This window comes from Saimiri boliviensis, chromosome 10 (assembly GCF_048565385.1).
Source record: "Saimiri boliviensis isolate mSaiBol1 chromosome 10, mSaiBol1.pri, whole genome shotgun sequence".
Taxonomy (NCBI): domain Eukaryota; kingdom Metazoa; phylum Chordata; class Mammalia; order Primates; family Cebidae; genus Saimiri; species Saimiri boliviensis.
Genome location: NC_133458.1, coordinates 107,598,905 through 107,621,272, shown reverse-complemented (window position 1 = coordinate 107,621,272; position 22,368 = coordinate 107,598,905). Strand labels below are relative to the sequence as shown.

Here is a 22,368-nt window from a genome sequence, read left to right as displayed (position 1 = left end):
GAACGAGTAAAATTCCACATAAGACGCTTCCCTAGACCTAATGGGAAAAATGTTTAATTTAGAGTCTTTAGGAGAAATGAGAATGAGAAATTGACCTTTTGTAAGCTTACTTCTCAGGCACTCTGAAGTGTGTTCCAGTGCTGTTAATGGAAACTACAGAGAGCTAGCAACCCCCTAGTGTGAGCCCCACTTTTAACCTGAAAAAGCGACCTTTTCCTCCTCCTTTGTGCTGAGTTATGTGTAGGGCAGAAAATCAAGCTGATATTCAAAGAGATTCACTGCAAAAACATATTGATAAATTGTATATTCTATTTTATTAAATTAACACCATACTGCTAATTATCTCAGATTGTTAAAGATAAGGCAATTAATTATCATTTTAAAAATTGGTAGGAAATTGTGAGTACTTTTGCAGCACCAGTGTTATCCCACTCTAGTATGAGGTTGTGGATGTTTCCTTGAATTGAAAGAATTTTCACTTTAAGAGCAGACAACGTTTTTGTTAAAGGAATGAAGTTTGCTAAAAAAGGAACATACAAAGTAAAACATTAAAAAATAAATAATTTCATCATACCTAAGGGCTGCAGAAAAATCTGACTGCAGTGTTTAAAATGAGTTTTCCCGCATTTTCCTCTGTGATGGACAGGAGCACTCTCCGTCAGGTTATAAATAAAGACATGCCCATTTTTGTAGTCCTGCAAATGAGGAAGTTGTAAACTCTCTGAGGTTTTACTGACGAGCCCCCTCTCCCTGGCTGTGCATGAAGAGATCATAGGCCACAAGTGAAGGGCTATAAAATGGGGTCTAAACTATCCTGGTGGGGCCTGATACCCATGTTTTGCATGGACCTTGCGATGCGATGCGTGGTTTTTAGCATGAGTGTCTTAAGAACTCTTCCAGATTTGGGTTACAGGACAGCCAGCGCTGAGCTCCCTATTGCAGAACAAAATAAGAATCTAGAACCTTCTTGCAAACAGGATCCAGCTGAAACACCAAGTTAGATTCTCAAGTGATGTTCTTTTCTTTCATTATTTGATTGTTGTCAGTAGCGGTTATTGATACTAAGTCATTGATACATTTCTTCTTCCCTTTGCCCTTTGAGACACGGGTTATTCTGACTTCAGTGGAACCCCTTGAAGGTGGGGTAAGCAAAGTGAATTTCCAAAGTAATGCTACTAAGAGATCAAACTGCAATTTAAGGAGATTTTTGAATCAACTTTAGTGTGTGATCTCATATACTATGAGCATAGTTCAAAAATGTGAGCATAGATTAATTTCTTATAGTTATGAAAAAAATCTCATTTGAATTGATGATAGCTGATAATTTTACGGAAGTCTTAAACACAACAGAGCTCAGAATTCAGTCCCTTTGGGGAAATTTTTGATTAGTCTGGAAACCAAGTGGCCTCACCTAGTTTGAAGACAGCAATCAGGATGTCTGCACCTTTTCATCCTCTCTGGAGCCAAGACTAAATAACCATTATTGTCTACAGGTTAGGCCAAAGCAGCTTTTTATATCACATGGAGTAAGAGGTAAATAGGTACGTGTGCAACAATGAACCCCTAATGTGTTTACTCTAGAACACATGTGCTGTTTATATGTGGGTTTTGTAGATCTTGTCTTACCACTTGCTAATGGCAGATACTATATCTAAATAAAATGAAGAAAATTTATAGTACCTAGGAATGTGTCCTCAGTGGGCAAATCAATCAGTAATGACTCCCAGTTATTTTTAATAAATATGCAGTGTGGGTTCATAAACAATGGAATATTCCTGTGAAGATCTAAATAATTTTAATTCTTTGGGACTAGATAAAATATAGCTCTTACCAAATAAGCTCACACAAACACTTATTTTAATAGAAGTCAGGTGGCTTTGCAGAAACTTCAGTGTTACAGGTACCTTGTTTGAGATGTTATGGGTATGCAAGTGGTTTTCTTTATTATGTATAGTGTTAAGTTTGAGTTTTAAAATATCCACCTGAAATCATTTACTTGTACATTAAGATAATTTCACTGCTGAGAAGGCATGATAAGCATTCTTTGTGACACCATATGGCCTTGCTGAGGGAAAAACTTACTGTTAAAACTTTGTGTTTATCGCTCTTTAAAAAATGAAAAAAAAAAAGAACTTTGAAAATAATGGAAACACAACTGTTCCTGGTCTCCTCCTCTATATTTTATCTTCTTAATATAAATTTTAAAAAGTCAAGACCTGGCGCATATCTGTGTAGACCCTTCTTTGGAGGCAGTTCCTGTGTTTTGTAAAGCTGTAGGTTTTATTTTTATTGCATTTCATTTTGTTGCACAGCTCCTGGGCATGCATGAAGGTCTTCTGAAATCAGTAAGAGGGCAGAAGAAAACGATTCTAAATTTAGATTTTTTAACTTAAGTGATGAAGTGTGAAACGCCATTTGTATTTGAGGAAGCTACCTAGGAAGTGGCTGATGTCGATGGCCAAAATCAGGAAAGGGCCTGTAAAAGCCTCTGTCAGATTTGACCGTGTATGCCTCTCCCATGGCTGCCCAATCAACAGCGGTAGTAGTTTGAGAGCAGATGGTACAGTAGTATAGACAGGAAGTCTCTCCTTTGCATGTGAACCATGCACCCCTCTGAGAGGGCAGAAACAATGCAATACACCTGTAACGTCAGGGCACACAGCCATGGCCAGCTCCAACTCCAGCTCTGGGCTTCTTGCATCAACAAACGTAAACACAGAGGACTGTCTCCAACTCCACTTTCTCTATTTTTAAGACAACCTTTCGAATACAGTATCTACCGTCTTTTCTTATACCTCAGTTTGAGACAGGTGGCTCCACTGTGGCATTTAAAATGTTCCGTTTCTCTTCCCTCTGTATCAAATACCTCTTTACAAAGAAAACGTTCAAACAGCCTAGTTTTTAACTGTATTTTAAAAGGTTTCCTTAGTTCCCTTTGACCCTTCCTCTTTTGCATATCAGTTCCTGGCCGTAAAAATAAAATAAAATAAATGCTAGGACAGAATCACACATCTGAGCAGATTCACCCTCAAAAAGAAGGTTACAGTGGAACAAACCGCAGGAGGAGTTTTCCGTGGCTCAGTCAAATGTCGGGGGAGGGCGGTGTGAAAGCCAGATTGGATTCCTGCTTTCCTGTTTAAATCTTGTTTTTCATTGTTATTTGTACCAGCAATACCCTGTGGAATAATCATGAAAATGTGTAGATTGGCAGCTAATTTTTGAAAAATGAAAAGAATCAGAAATGAAATAAGAGTGCTCAGAAGTTTTTATGCTCTCTCAACCTGTTTTGTCAAATTGTTACGAAAACCTATAAGGTCTCTTTGACTAGATACAAAGACTTTGCATATTGCCTTAGCTTTCTCTTGAAGCATTTCCTTTTTTAAAATACAGTGTAATTCACAGTGATAGGGTAGATTTGCAAAAGTACAGTCTACCAGTCTGAAAATGAAAGGACTTGTCTCTGAGCAGGAATAATGGGTTTTATTAAAGAGGTCTCTGACCTAAGGCATTTTGAATAAATTAAAGGCTTGGTCCATGTTCCCCCACGTGTCGTATCTACTCCCTTCAATATAAGCATCATTGAGTATTTAAGGAAATAACCTGAAATGTAACTCTAGTGTAGCTTCACTTGTCAGGGAGGAAAAAGTAAATAGCATACCTTTGGTCAAATAACCAGAACTTTACTGTGCTATAGAAGTTTTATGATGAAGTTTGCCTTTATTGCAGAGTATTGCAAAGATCATGTTTGGTTTGTGGCAATATAAAAGTAGCATCCATCCTCATCTGTCGTACGTTTGGAGTGCATGACCCCTGCACTGGGCTGTGACATTCTGATGGGAAAGACTGCTAGAGAGAAAGAAGCATTACCGTCAGACTGCACGAGTTCGAGTCTCAGCTCTGTTGTTGATTAGCTATATGACCCGGGGAAAGCTATTTCTCTTAGTCTTGGTTCTCTTATCTATAAAATGGAGATGGTAATGCAGAGGCCTTTGGTTTAATTGGGAGAGTTAAAGACACATTTACATATTTAGCAAATAGGTGGTGAATTTCAGCTCTACACTGGACACTATGCCAGGTGTTCAAATAAGCAAGTGGACAAGACAGACAATGCCCATGGTCTTATGAGGTTTAACCATTTGACTCTTAAAAGAAACTCAGTAGGTTGCTTGGATAAAGCCAGTGGGTACCAGTATCCTTTGCTTCATAACCTTTTCCTGGCGTACTCAAAAGTATTCAGTAAATGTTACAAAATATCACTGGACAAAGAATCCTCCATAGACTACCAGTGGAGAAGGAAGGCATTTGCTTAAAAACAAATTAACAGAAAGGCACTGTAAGGCAGCTCTTTAAGTTTCAGAGAACTCCAATTATTTTAAAGCTTGCAGAAGTACTGTGGGCTACCAACAGATAGGCTAATTTTGAGTGATCCTAAGTACTTTGTACGGTAACTTTGGGATGCTGTGTACTTAGTGGTTTTTTAACAGCTGTAAATTTGGGCTGTGAGGAAAGCAGTACAGTTGTGATTCTTGACAGGCATCTGCATTTTCATTTTTACTGCATTTGTCTAGACTCAGCTTGTCAGAATTATGGAAGAGACTCCTTGTGTCACTGTGAAGAGAGGTATTCACTGTCAGAAAGCAGAGAGGAGCTGGAGGCAGCTCAGAGGCCTGAGATCCCCCTACAGGAGCCCCAGCAGGCTCCGCAGAGCTCTGGCCAGACTCTCCTCTGGGGTGCTGCAGTTAGAATGAGTTCACTTCCCAGCCAGGCTTGCCAAGGCGCCTCACCTGGAAGCAGCAACTGCCCAGGCCTGTTGGATGTTTCTTCCCAGGACACAGCCAGGTCCCAGTCCCGCCTCAGTGTGGAAGGAGGAAAGGCAGGGTCCAGGAAGCTGTTTCAGGACAGGCCTGAGGACCCCCAGGGACACCTCGCAGGGTCAGCGGGGGCTGTAAGTCAGCACCGCCCACGCAGCCTGGAAGACGCCCCTGTGCTGTTGGCTTGCCTGGCTCCTGGTCCGGCTTCTGCTCCTCCTTTGTAAAGTTATGGGTGTGCTATCAGTTTCCAGCTGAAACTAGGAAAGTAAGTCCTGTTTGGTCAGAAAGAGGGAGAGAAAGGAGAAGGACAGAGAGAGACTGAGAAAGAGACAGTCTCTCTCAGACAAAGGGAGACAGAGGGAGGGAGGGAGGGAGGGAAAGAAAAAGAGATGGGAGGTGGGCGGAGAAGGAGGGAGAGATGCAGAATAATAGAGGAAAGACAGAGATTTGGACCTCCCAAGTCAGTGGACAATCCGGAGTGGGAGCGGGGGGTGCCTGGTGGCTTGTGACGGCAGAGTCCGCTCCCCGCTCCTAGAGGCGCAGCCATGGACAGCTTCTGTCACGTTAGTCCTGCACTTATCTCTGCATCTATTTCCCCTTGTGCATGATTCAGAACTGCGTGCTCCTAGAAAACAATAATAGCATTCATGTTCATAAGAACTGTGCAGGTGAAAGATAGTTTGCTGATACTGTTGTATTTTCTACTGTTGATTCTTTCAGCTCTTGCCTGAAATGGTTTGGATTTCCCAGGCAAAGTAGGAAACTGTGGTCTGTTTCTGTGAAATAATTATTCCTTCTGGCATCTCCCTTTACAGACCTACTGATTTGGGTTTTTCATTTAGGTGAAAGTTTGTGAAACCACGCCATTAGTTTGCTTTTGCAATTAACTCCTTTTACTGAACGTCAGCGCCTTTTAAGCTGAGGCCATATCCAGCTTAAATTCCATGTTTTACTTTACACTGTGTTTCTTCCGTGTGGGAGAAGAAGGGCTGCCTAAGTGCTTGTAAATTACACAGCCAAAGTGCTGCACGTGCTGTCAAGGGAGCGTGGTGGGACATGGTACCCGTCTGGACACTTGAGGCTGCCCTTTGTAAGCTGTCTTGAAAGAGGCCATGTTTTCTTTCCCTCAAACACTTTCCCATTGTTTGATTATTCCTTTAGCCTTTCTCTGGAAGCAAAGCCACTTTTACAAAAAAAAGTCAGTGCTTTTTCATCTTAAGAGATGCAAGTTTGGAGTCTGGGAAAGTTTTCGGGAGCTCATCAGCTCATGCCTCACGATGTCAGACGAGTCAGGCCGCAGAATTCACAGGGCCCAGTGCAGACTGAAAACTTGAGGCCCCCTTATTCAGAAATCATTCAGAATTTTGGTGAACATCACCCCAAGCAGAGAGATCCCCTAAGCACCAGCCCCCAAGCAACTGTACTCACGAGCCCATGAAGCCCCTTGCTGTCAGAAGCAGTGTGGTTGAAATTGTGTGTGAACTTGGAAGTGAGGTGGATTGTGAAACACAGGTCTCCATGCTGGGGCAGGAGATGGGGATAGGGCATCGAATGGAAATGCCCACCCAGCAGGCCCATGTGTGGAAATGCAGAGCTCTCTGGCTCCTGCAGACTTGGCTGCTGACACTGTACTTGCTCCAGGAAGGTGCTCACTGTGGTGTGATCTGCTGCTCACCCTCAGCTCCCTCCAGGAGACTGGTGCCCGGACTATTTGCAAATGACTACAAAAGGAAGGAGGTTCCTACGGAGCAAAGCTTGATCTCGGACCAGCCGAGGGCAGTTTTTCAGGATTCCTGCTTGAAACTGTTCTCACATCTCACCCCGCTGAAAGGATCAGTGTGTCCAGAGGACTCAGCATCGATCACCTCTGTCTCCATGCAGGAAACCCAGGGGCTCAGGCCGCATTCTACTACTAGAAGGGTGTTTGCCTGTGGTGCTTAGGTGGAAGAGCCTTGACTGTGCCTTAGGAAAGTTTTTTTATTATTATTATTTTAATTGAAAATAATGAGTATGCAACAATAGGGCATTGGTTGTATAAATGAGTTGAGTAGTGTGTAGCCAATAAAATGATGATGATGATGTATATTTGTTAGATAAAAAGATATGTATAGTATTAAATTAAAAAATATTTTAAAGCAGTATATTTGTAATCTGTTTAGTGTCTTCTTTTTGTAAAATGAAGATAAATACATATACAGAAAAAAAATCAGTAGTCCTAAGTGGTAGAAATTATGAGCATTTTCTTGCCTTTAAAAAAGGTTGTAAAAAATTACATCATTTGTGTAGCAAAAAGTTTAAAGTCACCATTCTAAAAATTTCGTGTTGGTATAGTTGCTGTCACAATATTTAACTTCTGCATGCTTCAGCAATCAATACGGAGGTATTTAAGACCTGGTGTGTGAGAGGCCACATTAAAATACCATACATGTCTTCAGAAAACGAAAGCACTAAGTTCTAACTTCTTATACTAGTGTAGCACGATGATTAGAAAGATTTTTGTCATTTGAGTCTATCTTGTTTCTTTATCATTGTTTTGACAGATTCAGAAGAATCATGGCTTTTTCCCTTTTTAACAGTAAGGTATCTGAGACAATCGATGTCTTGCGTTCTTGGTAGTGCTGGTCACATGCTTGTGTCTGGGCTAGTGTGTCTGGCTTCCGTGTGCTGGAGGATGCTTACTCTAGTTTCTGAAACACATTTTCTGTACGGTGGCCACTGGCTGTGCTCCTAAGCCACACACCCACCTTGAAAATTCATGCCACTTTTGGAAATAGATAAAAACCCTCCCATCCAGAAAAAGTGACTATCATGTATATCCTCGTCATGACTAATACTGATATTCCTGAAATTGAAAATACATATTCCATATGTACCATAAAAGGCATAAAAGATATGTGGAGTGATAGATGTATTATATATAACACTTCTACCCACACAGTTTTCAGCCTAATTGAGAGGGTAAGGTCCCTGAATCATACATCAGTTTTCAGGTCTCTGCTGAAAGCAGGCCTCAGCTCAAATCCACACATCTGAACCAAAGAGATAAAGGTGGCCAAGAAAAAAAGGGGGACTGGGTAACAACCTGGTTTAAAATCAACAAATAGACTCCGTTGTCTGGTTAGCAAAGGAGCTCTTCTGAAAATCATTTACCAGAGCATAAATGAGCAGACTTCCTTGAGGTCACCTTCTGCTGGCCACAGCTTTCTTATCCATGGAGCTGCCAGCTGTCATCCACTTTGGGGCACCTGAGACTGCCGAGTGATAGGCCAGGACCCCAAGTGCGAAACACACAACACACCTTTTTGTTTCTACTCTACCGATGTTGGGGTTCCCTCCCTGGTGTCTATGGCTCGTAGTGCACTTCGTGGAACATTCACTGTGACCACGGAAGGACAGCATCTTCCAGTTGTTTTTTTGTTTGTTTTTTTAGTTTAAACCAATCTGAGAAGTCAGCCATCTGTCAGCAAAACAGGAAGGCTTGGGCCCTCTCCTGGGCTCGTTTTGCTGCCGTTGTGAGCTTCACTTCTCCCCGTGTAAGAGCTCTGGTGAAGGCTGAGGCAAGGGCCCAGAAAGATTGAGGGACAAAGACAGGAGCGCCCGCATCGCCCATCTGCCAGGCTGGAGGTGTATTCATTATTGATGGAGGTAGTGCAGTTGCGGCTCAGATATGCAGCCCTGCCTGGGTAAATGAGACATTCTTCAGCAAATTGCTTCGTTTTTTGATTGCTGATTGTATGCGTGTCACCAAGCTGACTCAAGGTTCATCGATGCATGCTCAGTAAATTAGAAAGAACATAACTATGGATCAGCCAAGAGAATGAATTCTGTGCCTACAATGACCCAGGGCCATTTAATTTTCTGCTTAATTTTGTTGCAGTCAGTTTGCATTTTGGGTTATTATGCAGTCGGAAATTAACAATAAATAACAAATTTGGTCCTCCTGTGCTTGTAATGATATTTTTATAAATCTTTGTAATGCTGTTTTTAAAAGGATCAAGGTCTGTGCCAGTCTGATACTCTGGCAAGTATGTGAGGAAGAAAATGCATTATTCTTGCTAGATAACCTTGTTGTTAAATAGCATAGGGATTCTTTATCTCTCTCTCTCTCTCTCTCTCTCTCTCTCTCTCTCTCTCTCTCTCTCTCTCTTTCTCTCTCTCTCTCTCATATCTTATTAGTATTTTTGCTTTTAACTAAAATCCCTTCCTCTCTTTCTCAGATAACCTGAGGACAATGGATGCTGATGAGGGTCAAGACATGTCCCAAGTTTCAGGTGAGACCTTATGAGATACCTGTGTGGGGAGTGCCTGAGAAAAGCTCTGGGGCCAGAAGTCAGGATGCTTGGTATGCTCATGGGGGAGGAATAGGGGCTATTCTGCAAAAGGAAAGACCATGATAGAATTTGCCTGAGTGTGTCCTCCACCTGTTACAAATGATCCGACTTTGAGAAGCTGAACAGAAAGTTTCAAGAAGAAATTAGTTTTACTATTAAACCTCAGGAAACAAAAATAGAAAGAGCTAAATACATATTTGTATTGTTGGAAGGAGAAATGGCTGATTGATCTGCCCTAAAACCCAAACACATGCCAATGGTGTATTTAAAAAGAGAGAGAGAAAGGAAGAGGAAGAAGCGGGGAGAGAGAAGGAGAAAGTAGCTTGAAAAACATAATTGTTGAGCATGGTCATGACTTTTTGTTCATTAAGCATGAATACAACATTTCTCCCCTTTGCCATGTATCTTTTGAAGCCGTATTGGACATAGCTCTTCTCATCCAGGAGACCCAGGAAGTAGAGAAGTCTGTAGTGGGAGAAACCTCAGGGTGGGTCACAGACTGTGACCATTTGGCAGTACTGAGGATGGATGGCCAGCCATTCCAGCAAAACTGCACAGTTCCCCAGTGCATGGACATAGGAAGACAGCTTTCTGTCTGGCCCTGTATCCAGAGGCATCAGCCCCAGTAGTGGCTTCCATGGACTTTGGGGTTTTTGGTATTTCATATTTTCGTGTCTCGTGGGGACACAGTCAGCCTCAGAGGCTGGCCTCTATTCAAGAAAAGCCTCTCAGTGGCATCTTGCCTTGGCTGAGTGCCCTTGTGTTTTGAAGTTTCTATGGGATTCCACATGTCAGTACTCCTGATGAAGACCAAGACCAGTGTGTGGCTGCTGCCCTGCTTGCTGGCCTCCCTGGAGAAGGTGAAGGAGAGAATCTCCTGAGTTCCATGGAAATGGAGATCGATCTTCCAATCGCAGGCCTTCCTCTCCACCGCTCCTTCAGCCACCATATTCCTGTTTTAGGTTTTGGACTTTCAACTCTCCCAGATGCGAAGAACAAACAAAGGCTAGCTTATTTTTCTCTTAGAGTTAGGCTTCATATTTATTACAATCTAATTTTCATATTCTTTATGTAATTCTCATATTCTGTATCTTAAAAGTAACTCTCACATATGAGAATTGTGTAATTCTCTTTGTATATCATTGAATAATTTCACTTAATTTTTCAATTTTTAATAGAAATAAAATAATTGTGTACATAGACAAAACACAAAGTAATTGGGCACTTAGTGATGTTGTGATACATACAATGTATAGTAATTGGATCAGGTAAATCAACATATACATTGTCTCAAACATGTATCATTTCTTTGTGTTGGGGACATTCGGTATCTTCCTTCTAGCTATTTGAAACTATGTATCATTGTTAAGTACAGTCATCCTGCAACGCTGTAAAACTCTAGAACTTACTCCTCCTATCTAGCTGTAATTTTGTCTCCTTTAACAAATCTCTCCCTATCTTCCCCTCCTTCCACACTTCCCAGCTTCTAGTAGCCTCTGTCCTACTTTTTACTTTGATGACAGCAGCATTTGTTAGCTTCCACATATGAGTGAGAACGTGTGGCTTTTGAACTTTTAGAATGTGGTGTTCAGGCACTTCGTGGTACAGCTGGTAGAAGTGAAAATGTGTCCAAAAGTTTGTGATTATCTGTATAAACTAAAATTGTATAAATCCAACAATCTATCAACTTTGCATTGAAGAACTTACCTTTGAGGTGTAGTCTCACAAGTGCACAGAGCATTTAAGCATTTGTTCATTGCAGCAGTTATCAATATTTTAAAACTATGGTACATCGGTGTACTTCCACATACGGCTCTTAAAAATAAGGAGGATGTGAATGAACTAGTATGAAAGGAAGTCCAAAATACATGTGAAAGTGGCAAAAGCATGATTCTCGATGGTATGCAAAGTATGATCCCATTCTTTAAAAAGGAAATAAATTACATACACGCACACATTTTCCATATGCTTGGCACATATGTTTAGGAAGATTCCAGACTTCCTCTTGGAAGATTGGTGGTAGAAGGAAGTGGGTGAGGTAGGGAAGAGGAGGAGGAGAAGGAAAACTTTGCTTTTCATCTTCTACCTTTTAGCATTATTTGAATTTATTTTCCTTAAGCGCATACTTTGTTTTTTAAACAAATAAACAAAAAAAAGCACAACAAAAAACTAGTTAAATGAGAAGGGGGGGCGCAAAAAGCAGTTTAACTCTCTGTTGGCTTCACCAACCTCTCATGCAGCCTAGGAGAGCTGGTCTACGAAACACTGGCACATGAAGACTACGATCCTCACTCATGGAAGAGGGTCTCGTTCACTGGGTTTTCTGACTGACTAGAAGTGATAGAGTCAGAAAACCCAAAGATGTTTCAAATTTCCAGAGGCGAAAAGATGTTTCATTGTTTCTGCTCTTCTGCTTTTCCCTGTCACTTTCACCTTGGGTAGCTTCTAATTGGTATTTTGCATGGCACATTTGAAGAAAATGAAGCCCCTTTGGCCAATGCAGGGATCTCCACTCATATTCTAGAGTCAAAGCTGAATGCTGACGCCTAGGGTCATGTCTAGAATGTTTCTATAAGGAATAGCCACTCAATATTCTGATCTCAGGTCTTAGTAACAAAGCTAACAAAAGCCTGATTTTCCTCTGGAGATTTTCTTGTCACTACCACTATACAAAATAAGTAATTTGTTCTGCACTCTGACTGTTTAAAGGATAGAGTATCTGGGGGTGAGGATAAGAATGGAGGCCTTATTACACAAGACTTCCTGGAAAAGGAGACTTTTTTTTTTTGTTGGTAATGATTTGGTCTGAAATTTAGTTTGTATACACTTACCAAAGGGATTCCTGTTTCTAAAACACTCATGGTACTTTTGATTTCTGTGAGCCTTTGAGTACTCTACATAGTGAAGACAGCACTTAAAAGAGTCATGCCACTTTTAGAAAGAATTAAAGGATACTTTTTCTACTTCTTGGAGTTTCGTCTCTGCTTCCCCAGTTAAAACCAGCATTTGTTTTTTCGTTTCTAAAGTTGGAATAAGTGACAGCTATGGCATAAGGATGTACATTTAACCAAATAAGAGTTAATATTCTTAATAAGAAATCTCAGGAATATGTTACTGAATCATCTTCTTTTCCCATAAAGTATTTAAGTATCAGCAATTTCATAGGATTCAACCTAACATATGCAAAATGTTTGATAAACAGATAAAGACTTAATATCTGTTTGTTTGTTTGTTTGTTTGTTTGTTTGTTTGTTTTTTCCAAAGCACTGGGTTCTTTGTTCCTTGAGATTTATCCTAAGTATGGGCTGTGTCCTGGCTTACTGTGCCTTGCAGATGTGTAGTAGCAGACACTCCATAAGTGTTTAGTGACTTGAATCCATAGGGTATTGAGAAAATGCTATTGATAGACTTGGAGGAGAGAATATCTAAAGCAGGGTACCCTTTAGGACACAGCTCACTAGTTTTGGGGTAAAGCATATTTTTCCTTTCTTTGTGTTTTTGGCCATCTTTCCAAAATATGTGTTGTAACTATGCATTATTTTTTGGTTTGGTTTCTAAGGAAAGAGTCAGCCAGGGGAAAGTGGAGTATATATGAGCTGAGAGACTTGCGTCAGCATCCCATCTCTGCCTCCCACAATGGGAACTGAGACAGTTATCTTTGCCTCCTGGACTATTGTAGTATTATCTCTAACAGGAGGGACTTGAACCAGTTGATCTCTAAGGTTCCTCTGGCACCTCTGACCCTAAATACATATTGGATTTTTACTTAATGCTATTTGTAGTTTTGTTGGGATATGGAAACCAGAAGTACACCCTTAGATATATATAATCTGCTTAGGTAAAGAATGTTTGTATATATTACAGTGTCAATGGCAATATTTAATCTAGTTAAGCATAGTAAATCACATTGATTGAATGCTTTGTATTTGCCAAACATTACATGAAGTGTTTTCTCATTTCAAACTCATAAAGTCCCACAGAAGAAAACACAGTTATCATCTCCAACTTGCAGGGAGCTGAGACCCAGAAAATTTAAATAACTGACCACAAGTCCGGCAGGGAGTCAGAGATGACTCTGGGGTGTGAGCCCTACTTGGACCCTAGACTTCAAACTCCTCCACTACTTTATAGAGTTGAGATTCTATATTTTGACCTTGTATTTACCCAGGGAATTATGCCCCTGTGGGCAATTGTATATAATAAAACCTCATGCATTTGGGAGGGGGGGATAACAGAACTTTGTGGAGTGAATTATAATCTACTTGAGAAATTATTTGCTTACAGTTTATAAGCTAATTGTACAATTTCTCATTCAGTTTACCCAAAACACTTCTCATAGGTAATGCTTTATTTGAAACATAGGCCATAGATAAGTTAAACATAAATTTGTATTTTTACAATTTAGCCAGAGGTTTATTTCATTTTTCTACATAAGTGAATTGTATTGCATCTTCTAAATTATTCTGTTTAAACACTTGATGTCTTGCTATCTCCATCACTGTGTGTTTGCTGGGAGCTCGGTGAAATATATGCCTTATGTTTCTCTGTGTTCTCTGTGCACATAGTTTACCAAATAATGCCATAAGCTTACTTAGCATATTAGAATCCATGCAGATTGTTTTTATTTTATCTTTACTGCAACCCTGTGAGATAGACCAAAATCATGTTTTTCAGTCTCCTTTTTCCACTTGAGGAAATGAGTCTTAAAAAGGTGACCAGTCTCATGTTCCCATTGGTCTTACAACTAATCGGTGAAGCCAGAAAGCCAGAATTATGTCCTGGGTCAGCTAACTTCTAGTCACTGTGTGTTAGTATTTGAGATGTGTTGGCTTGATTTAATCATTTATTTTTTAGTGTTTTTAAACCTTTGCATACTTTTACATTTTAAATGGTTAACCAGACAAACTCATTTAAAGTCAATGCATAAAAATACTGTGTCTGTTATGACAGGTTTCATGAAGTGATAACTTTTCATCATGGAGATCCTCAGCCGTCACAGACGATGAGGGACCCAGGGTACAGAGGCTCACGTGAGAGGTGAAAGTCTCAGCAGCCTGGACTCACACTTTGGGGCTTTTAGGCAAATCAGACAACCTGTTAAGAACTATCACTGAGTTGAGGCAAGGCGAGCTTGAATTAATGCAGAGCCCTTGGTGAGCATGTGAATATATCTCACTTCACCACCATCCAGTTCTGATTCTTTACTAGATGCCCCTATACGTACTAAGGCTGATTGTTTATTCTCCCTTCTCCCCATGTGGTTTCTTCTGCATAGAGAGTTTCTATTGATCAGTCTGACCCATGGTATTTTGGAATTGTGATCCCTACTGTTTCATTATTCCTTTTCCTCCCCCATGTTGAAAAAAATAAATGTCCTGAGATGCAAGATCAGGGACAGTGGAGCACTGACATTTAGTTCAGTGCAGGAACTGAAGGCAGATGTAATTCTTAAGAACCACACCTGTTATTATGAACCATCCTCAACAAATTGTAGGGGATCCTCTTCTCTCATAGACCCAGCATTTAATTCTTTTTGAAAAAGTAGGAGTTATTTGGATGTATTTTAGCATGCACTGAGCAGAAAGGATGGCATTCCTTCACTGGGTAACTCCTGATTCTTTATGATCCTCTCTTGGCTCCAGGGCGCCATGCACCTAAGGGCGTCTCAGAGCACCTTTCAGTGCTCCAGCATGATCACAAGGAAAAGCCATAGGAGGAGAAAAGAGTCAATAAAGTTTAGTTTCTCAACCTCCCACCCCCACCCCATAGCAATGACAGCTGGTTACTCATGAAACACGTGCACACCGCACACGCTCTGTACACATTTACTCATTGGGATAGCATGTCAGGCCTGGAGGCTCCGTGGTCGTTTCTATGAAGGTACTTTAGCAGGTCTTCAAGAAGGGAAGTGGACTAGGTTCCTGCCTCCCCAAATTGCAAGGTCGCCACTTTACACAGAAGACCTGTTGTGTATATTACAGTTCTGTGTAAGATTATTTTGTTATTCTTACCCGCTGCCCCACCCCCACAGAAAAAAGATTCCTCTTCCTAAAGCCCTGGGAGTTTGAACATCATTGCTCTAGAAAGTCATCTTACACAAAAATTGTAAGAGTGGTCAGGTGGTTCATACACCTCCTGCGTTCTCCTCGGTGGAGTTTTTCCCCATTTATGAAAGAGGTGAAAACACTAAGATATTTAGCGATTGTCACTTTAAAATTTTTCTATTTATAGCATGAAGATAGTAATGACTTAATGTACATTTCCAAGGCTCTAACATAAGATGAGGACATTCGATCAATGTCTCTCTGGCCTTCGCTTTTCCTTGGGAAATTCTTATAATCCTGCTCCATCTTTAACTATTCATTTTGTATTGGCTATCCAAACACACCAAATAATGCTCTTTCTGAAAATATGCCAATTGTGGTAATTACAGTTAAGCTGGAATATTAAATTGTGATGTCTGTTTTCTAGAGAGGGAAGTAGTATTCCCCAGAGCGTAGGCTTGGTGCCTGTGCAGCTTCTATTTTAAATATTCCAGTAAGGGTTGTTTTATATACCAAGTTTGATTTTACTGGTCTTGCTAGTCAACTGAAATGCTGGTGTTACTCTTCTGGGAGGTTTATTCAAACAAGCAAGGACATTGCACATAGTACCTACTCATATTTTTTAGACATTTTAATATTTGGTATATCATTTGCACACACTCTTTAAAATCTAGCTTCGTCTGTGTGTTCATGTCATTTTGTCTGTTGCTAGCTCAGTCAGTAGACACACACTGCCAGGCTGTTGCCATTTCATTAGACTTCTTCAGGACCTTCATCTAAAACTGTCTTCCACACCTAGCTATACAGCATTAGTTCACATCATCCGTTTCTTGCATGTGGGTTGTGTCTCACCTCAAGTTTAAGTTAGATTGGAAGGGCAGAAATTATAGGAGTTGCAGCTTCAATGGGGAAAAAAAAGCATTTTCTACTAGTCATGGCTTCCCAAGGAAGGTTGGATTCCTCACGGTAGGAGTGATTCCACATTGCCGGAGCCTCTGGTCCAATTGAATTCTAATCCAGTCAAAATAAATATAGGTGTTCGGTAAAACCCAATTTCATTTTCTAAATCCTACTTTGTACAGTATAAGCAATTTTTGTATTTATGTGGATTGTGTTTCATTTTCCTATTTCAAAGAAAAGAATTCAGGTTGGCCGACTCCTTTGCATGCAGAGGGGGTCATTTTCCCAGGGGCATGGGGTTCCCTTCCATTCCCTGTCCAGTCTTCTTCTCCCCACCAAGTTAAGTCTAACCAAGCAGCTGGTAAGATACTCGCTGGCTCTTGAAAAGAAAGTGAGCAGATAGCAGAATGCATGACTCTAAGCAGTGTGCCTACTGTGATGTCGTCAAACAAAAATTGACAGGAGGGTGTGGTGCAACAAGCTCATTGGAACAAGCTCACAGTGGGGAAGTTGACAAAAGATAGGGAGAACCCTAAAACCATAGATGCCTTTTGACGCAGTGATAGAACGTCTAGCTATTTATACTGTGCTGATTGCTAGGGACATGAGCAAAGATTGGCTATTAGGATGTTCATTACAGTGTTGTTTAATAATAATAAAAAGAACACAGTATGAACTCAAAAATAGGAAAAGAACTTAAATAAATCCTAGTGTACCCATTATAAATCAAACTATGGAAATATGGCCCCTAGCATGGAAATATGTTTCTGAGAATGTCTAAAATCTATTTTATTTTGTAAAAGAAAATATGTCATCTCATATTATTTATAGTATATAGAGGTGATTTTAAGAGTGGCAGTGTCTGGGATTACAGGTTATTTTATTTCTTCCCTTTTGCACATCTGGGTTCTCTCATTTGTTTTGTGTGGGGAGCAGTGACTTTTTTTTTTTTACAAAAAGAAAAAGGTATTTGTATCTCAGCAGAGAAAGCACTGGCTCCACCCAGTGCCTGCCACCTCATGCCACCCTCTCAAGCCAAGCCAAGGGGAAGTCCAGGCACCTTGACAATGAACGCCCAAGACTCAAGCTCCTTCTTTATCCTCAGGGAAGGAAAGCCCCCCTGTAAGTGATACTCCAGATGAGGGCGATGAGCCCATGCCGATCCCCGAGGACCTCTCCACCACCTCGGGAGGACAGCAAAGCTCCAAGAGTGACAGAGTTGTGGGTAAGTGGGTCACCGGCCGCCTCCACGCCTGTGAAACCTTTCTCTCTTTGCATTTGGATCCAAGTCATTTTTTCCATTGCGTTCCCTCAATTGGCATATTGGAGAGCTACAGCACAGAGGTCGGCAGGATGGGGGTCCTCTGGTATGCGGGAGGATGGACACTCACAGGCCAGCATGACCGTGAGAGCCACACACACCCCAGAAAATGTCCAAGTTGAGGAGCAATCTTCCCCAGGGATGCGTCTCTGTTACTGTCCCCTGCCCTCACTGCCCCTTCAGGAATATCGAATGTTACGGATTGTGTTTTGGCAACAGTGCTTCAGTGTTTGGGGTTAGAAGAAGCCACATCTGGCCATTTTGTGTTATCCCTTTAATCCCTCATTCTTAAATTTCAGATTTAACTGAAAATAGAAAGTTTCATAAATGGCAATTTTTAAATGTGAGAAAAAAATCTAAGTTAGCACAGATTTGCACACCTTTTCCATGAAAACGTATGTATGGAACCATCATCTGCAAGTCCACTGGCTAACTTACACATGCGACAGTTTGTGTTTGGAACGCTTCACTCACCCTCTTTATTTCAAGAAATCAAAGACTGGGAAAAGTTAACTAACCAAGGTCAAATGACAGAGTCAGAACTGAACCAAATTTCTGACTCAAAGACTAGTCAGAAATTCAGTTATACCATGTTCTCATGAGCTAATGAGTCAACACTTCCTTGGAATACCTGTTTTATTTCAAAAGATAAAAGGCTGTGATACTGAGAGCCACCTATTGACACAAAGAGTATCATGAAGGGACATACAGGTAAAATGAGGTAGACTGGATCAGTGTGGGTCATACTTAAGCCCCCATAGCCAAGGAGGGAACAAGGATTCCCATAAGCCTGAGTATCTAAAATTCTCAGGCTTATGCAAATCACCTCACTGTCTGCCTATAGGACATCCTAGTGCAATAATGGGAAATTGCGGTAACCGAGAATTTTATCTACATGTACAGAAAACATACTTTATATGTTTTTTATGTGTATTAGAAACCAAGTAGACTAGGTATAATGATTCTTTTTTTTTTTTTTTTTTAACTCAGCAGTACAGTTAATGACACAAACTGATAAAGATAATGGCTAAAGCCATTGGGTGTAGATGAATCCAGAAAACAAGTACATTTATGAACTATTTTATTCTATAGGAAAATGGCTATGATAAGTGGGAAAGCAGAGGGGAAGAGAAATGCACTGTGGCTCATCCGCTCTATTCTACCCAAGAAAGATACATACGTCATTTCAGGGTTTTCCAACACTGGGATGCAAATGATTATGTTTGATTTCAACTTAGGTTTTTATTTTTGAGATTATCTTCTATGCATTGCAAGTGATACTGGTTTTACCATAGACTGTACCATTATAAGGGTTCCGTTCAAAACACATTTATATAAGTTAAAAAGTCAAATGAAATGAAAACATTAAGTCACTAGTAGTACACAGATATGATAAAAGTTTGCCAAAGTGCTGCAGGAATAGCCATTTGGAGGGTGATGTTACCTGACTTGTTTAGTCCCTAAAGCACCCAGCGCCAAGGGTACTGTTCTCCCTGCTTAACACAGGAGCAAACAGATGCTCACACCTTGCCTGAGAATACAGAGAGGCTCAGGCACTGAGCCAGAATAAATGACCCACTAACCATGTAAATGAGAGTCTGGATGTCAGAATGAGGACGCCGGCTAGGGTCACTATGGAGAGATGGGTTCTCCCTGGAATCCCTGCAGCTGCCCTTAGAGGCTGTGAGCCATCGTGGCTGGGGGCATCCTTTAGAGAACTGAAAGTCAGGCTGATTCCTGGAGAGTGAAGACTAGCACACATGCCTTCAAAACAGTGTCAGTATCCTGTTCCTTATAGACTTCACATTGTTGGTAGGTTTTCCTGGATGGGAGATCACCCAGCACCTGGTTGGCATTACTGACAGGTTCCCAGAGACGTGTCTCTTCGTTCAGAGTCCTGCCCTCGGTCCTAGCTGCACCCAGCACAGGCATCACCTAGGAGTCAGGGGCAGGTTTGCCATTGCTCATAGGCTCTGACCCTGCCCTTTATCATGTTTGACATGATTTTCAGCCCACTTTTTCTTCAGGATGAAGTTGAGAAAATATAACTTCAGAATTGTGAAATTAAAAAGCCCTAGAAAACCTCTTTGCTTGGCTTGTAAGTAGCAGTTGATGCAGCCCTGTGGACGGGTGGGGACAGCCATGTGACGTGGGCACTGAGATGCTTTAGGAGAATGGGAGAATGAATACCTCTCAGTGGAGCTGGAGGCTAGAGGAGTGATGGGTTACTGCAAAGAAAGCAAAAAACACGAAGGCCTGCAGACAAGCTGGGCACCACACAAAGGACAGGCTTGAGAAGAGGAAGTGAGGGAGGGAGAGGCTCTCACAAGACTCAAGGCCCAGGAGACACGGAGGGAAGCGAGGGCTCTTCACAGAGCTGAGTTAGAGACCACCCTCGATGGTTCTGGAAGGAAACCAGCCGGCTTTCGTATGTGGTGACAGGCTGTTCATTAATTTGTAGTGTATAGCATTCAATAAATCAAATATGTAGAGAACATTAGGAAACAATATAAAAAGGTAAGGAAATTCGTGGATAAAGGAAATAAACTGGGCACCGTATTTCATCAAATTATTCCATGGGAATAAGTCATCAGAGCGAAGGACTGTAAAGAGTGCACAGCGAAACGAGAAGACAGCCCTCCCCGGGGACAGAAGCCATGGGGCCGGCAGGAGGAAGTGGAGTTGCTTAAGTGCAGGGTGAGCAGCAGGGTCGGAGAGGGCCGTGTGGGCAAGGCACACCTCGGAAGGGACAGGTCCGGGCCCCCTCCTCCCTGGCCTGGAGCTTCTGGCAAGGCTTTTCTTCTCTGAGCCTCAGTTTCCTCTTTTGAAGGTAGCAGTAGCAACTAAACCCATGTCAGAGTAGCAAAGACGCAAAGGAAAAAGGACAGAAAAAGAAATGCGATTTGTGCAAGACAGAAATTTCAGAATTTATGAGAACGGCAAAGGAACCCGTTGGAGCTTCAGTTGGGAAAACGGAGACAATAGATGACCTTGTAACACCAAGGATAGAAAAAGGATTTCACTGAAAAGAGCCAGAAGAGAAAGGAGGAACTTGTTAGAATAGGGCGAGTCTGAAGGACAGAGTAGGGTGCTGGCCAGCACCACCTGACCGAGTCGAGCCAGCTGTCGCTGTTGAAATTTTAAGGAGAAATGGTCAGAGGCTAAAAGATGGGAAAAAAAAAAGGTGGAAAGTTAGTTGCTAATAATAGATTACAAGGGTGTCTGCTTTAGAAAGAGACAAGGAATGCTTTTGGAAAGCTGTGAGCTGTTATGACCACTGGCAACCTTCAGTTTTAGACAAATCGAATCTCAACAAGGAAAACAGACCCTATTAATAAACAAATTGATGGGAATGGTGGAAATCAGTCCCCTGTGATGAGGGTGTGAGGATATACTGATTGGTGAGTCATTCCCAGAATAAGCAAGTAATGGTTTCACACCTCATTGCTTTATTCAATGTGGAAGGAACGTTCTAGGTTTGTGTATAAGTTTGGGGAGAAGGAGACAGAGCCAGGAGGGAGAGCAGCCCTGCGGCCATGATTTGGCCTTGAAACAAAGGATTTAAAGTGCTGCTTGGAGAATTTAAGTTACACTTACAGGAGAGATGTAGTCTTGACTCTCCTTTTGGCAAGGGGAGATTTAGTCATCAATGGTCTATTTAATGAGACTGTAGCTTGTTCTTCTGAAGTGGTCTTTTTAAAAACTAGGGAACTCTCACCTCTCTGAAGTGGTTGTGTCTGAAACTGTTTCACGCTGAGCATGCACTCAGTGACCTCTTCAGGCAACCCCAAATTTACTCAGTCAACCACGGCACACATACCAGAAAAGTAGAAACATGAATTCAGACTTCTTCTGAAAACTCTGGAGCAGGGGCTCTTAAAAGTTTTTCATTTAGGAATTATGTCAGAGTTGGAGTCTGGAGAGCAGGTAAGTGTTTTGGATGAGGAAAGTAACAGCTTAGTTATTTTCTTCCCTTATCCAGTAATAGCTCCATTTTTTTTCCTCCTTCTCGATACATCCCTTTTTGCCAGTCACCGACTTCCGTCTTGTACACATTTCCATGCTCTATGTTAACCAAGAGTCCTCAGCTAGGATTCTGTTGACAAGCACACAGGTCTGGAGGTACAAGGCCATTCCTCCCCCGTGAATTCAGGCAGCAGGGGAGGCATTTGGGTGGGTGGAACAGAGGAACAAAAGACCAGAGGATAGAGAAAAAAAGATTCCAGGTTAGAAAATGGGATGGCCGCCCCGGAGGAAGAAGACAGGCTAATTTAGGGCTTAGAGTAAAACTGAAGAGAACACGCAGGGCAGAGGCACAGGGATGCCATAGAACTTAATTGGGAACACGATTGACATAAGCAGGGATGGGTTGGTTGAGTTCGTGCAAGGCGGAAGGATGGAGGCCTATGTGGGCCCGGGACTGGGCCTACTGAATGGCTTGCTGTCTGGCTTGATAATCGGGACATCCTCAGGCAACAGTTACTCAGGTGGGAGGGAACGTGAGTTTGAATATAGGAAGATAAGGTATATTTCTATATGCCCCGGTACATTCTAGAATGTGCTTCTTTGGCTCTGTACACGGGAGCAGCCAGCTCCTCAAGTTGTGAGGAGATCGCCATGATTTCATGAGCGGTTTATTTCAGCTGGCACCCCACGGAGTGGTGTTCAAAGGCTGTCAGTGCCCTGAGAGAAACTGAGTCAGTACCACTTAGGTTCTTCACGTTGAATAATTTGAACTGTATTTGATTTACCCTAGCACAAACTGAAAAAAAAAAAAAAAAAAAAAAAGGTAGATGGCTCACATCTGTAATCCCAGCACTTTGGGAGGCCGAGGTGGGCGGATCACGAGGTCAAGAGATCGAGACCATCCTGGCCAACATGGTGAAACCCCATCTCTACTAAAAATACAAAAAAATTAGCCGGGCATGGTGGCGTGCGCCTGTTGTCCCAGCTACTTGGGA

At 41.6% G+C, this 22,368-nt stretch overlaps 1 protein-coding gene across 9 annotated transcripts in view; it reads left to right on the top strand.

Annotated features, from left to right (window-relative positions):
* The window catches only part of IKZF1 (IKAROS family zinc finger 1), a 99,819-nt gene that overhangs the window by 5,714 nt on the left and 71,737 nt on the right, over positions 1-22,368 (top strand). For all 9 annotated transcript variants that reach the window (XM_074379696.1, XM_074379701.1, XM_074379697.1 and 6 more), the window contains exons 2-3: positions 9,029-9,082; positions 17,192-17,311. In XM_074379696.1, coding sequence (XP_074235797.1) covers positions 9,043-9,082; positions 17,192-17,311 — 160 coding nt within the window. In that variant the 5' untranslated portion in view covers positions 9,029-9,042. The remainder of the gene's footprint in view (positions 1-9,028; positions 9,083-17,191; positions 17,312-22,368) is intronic.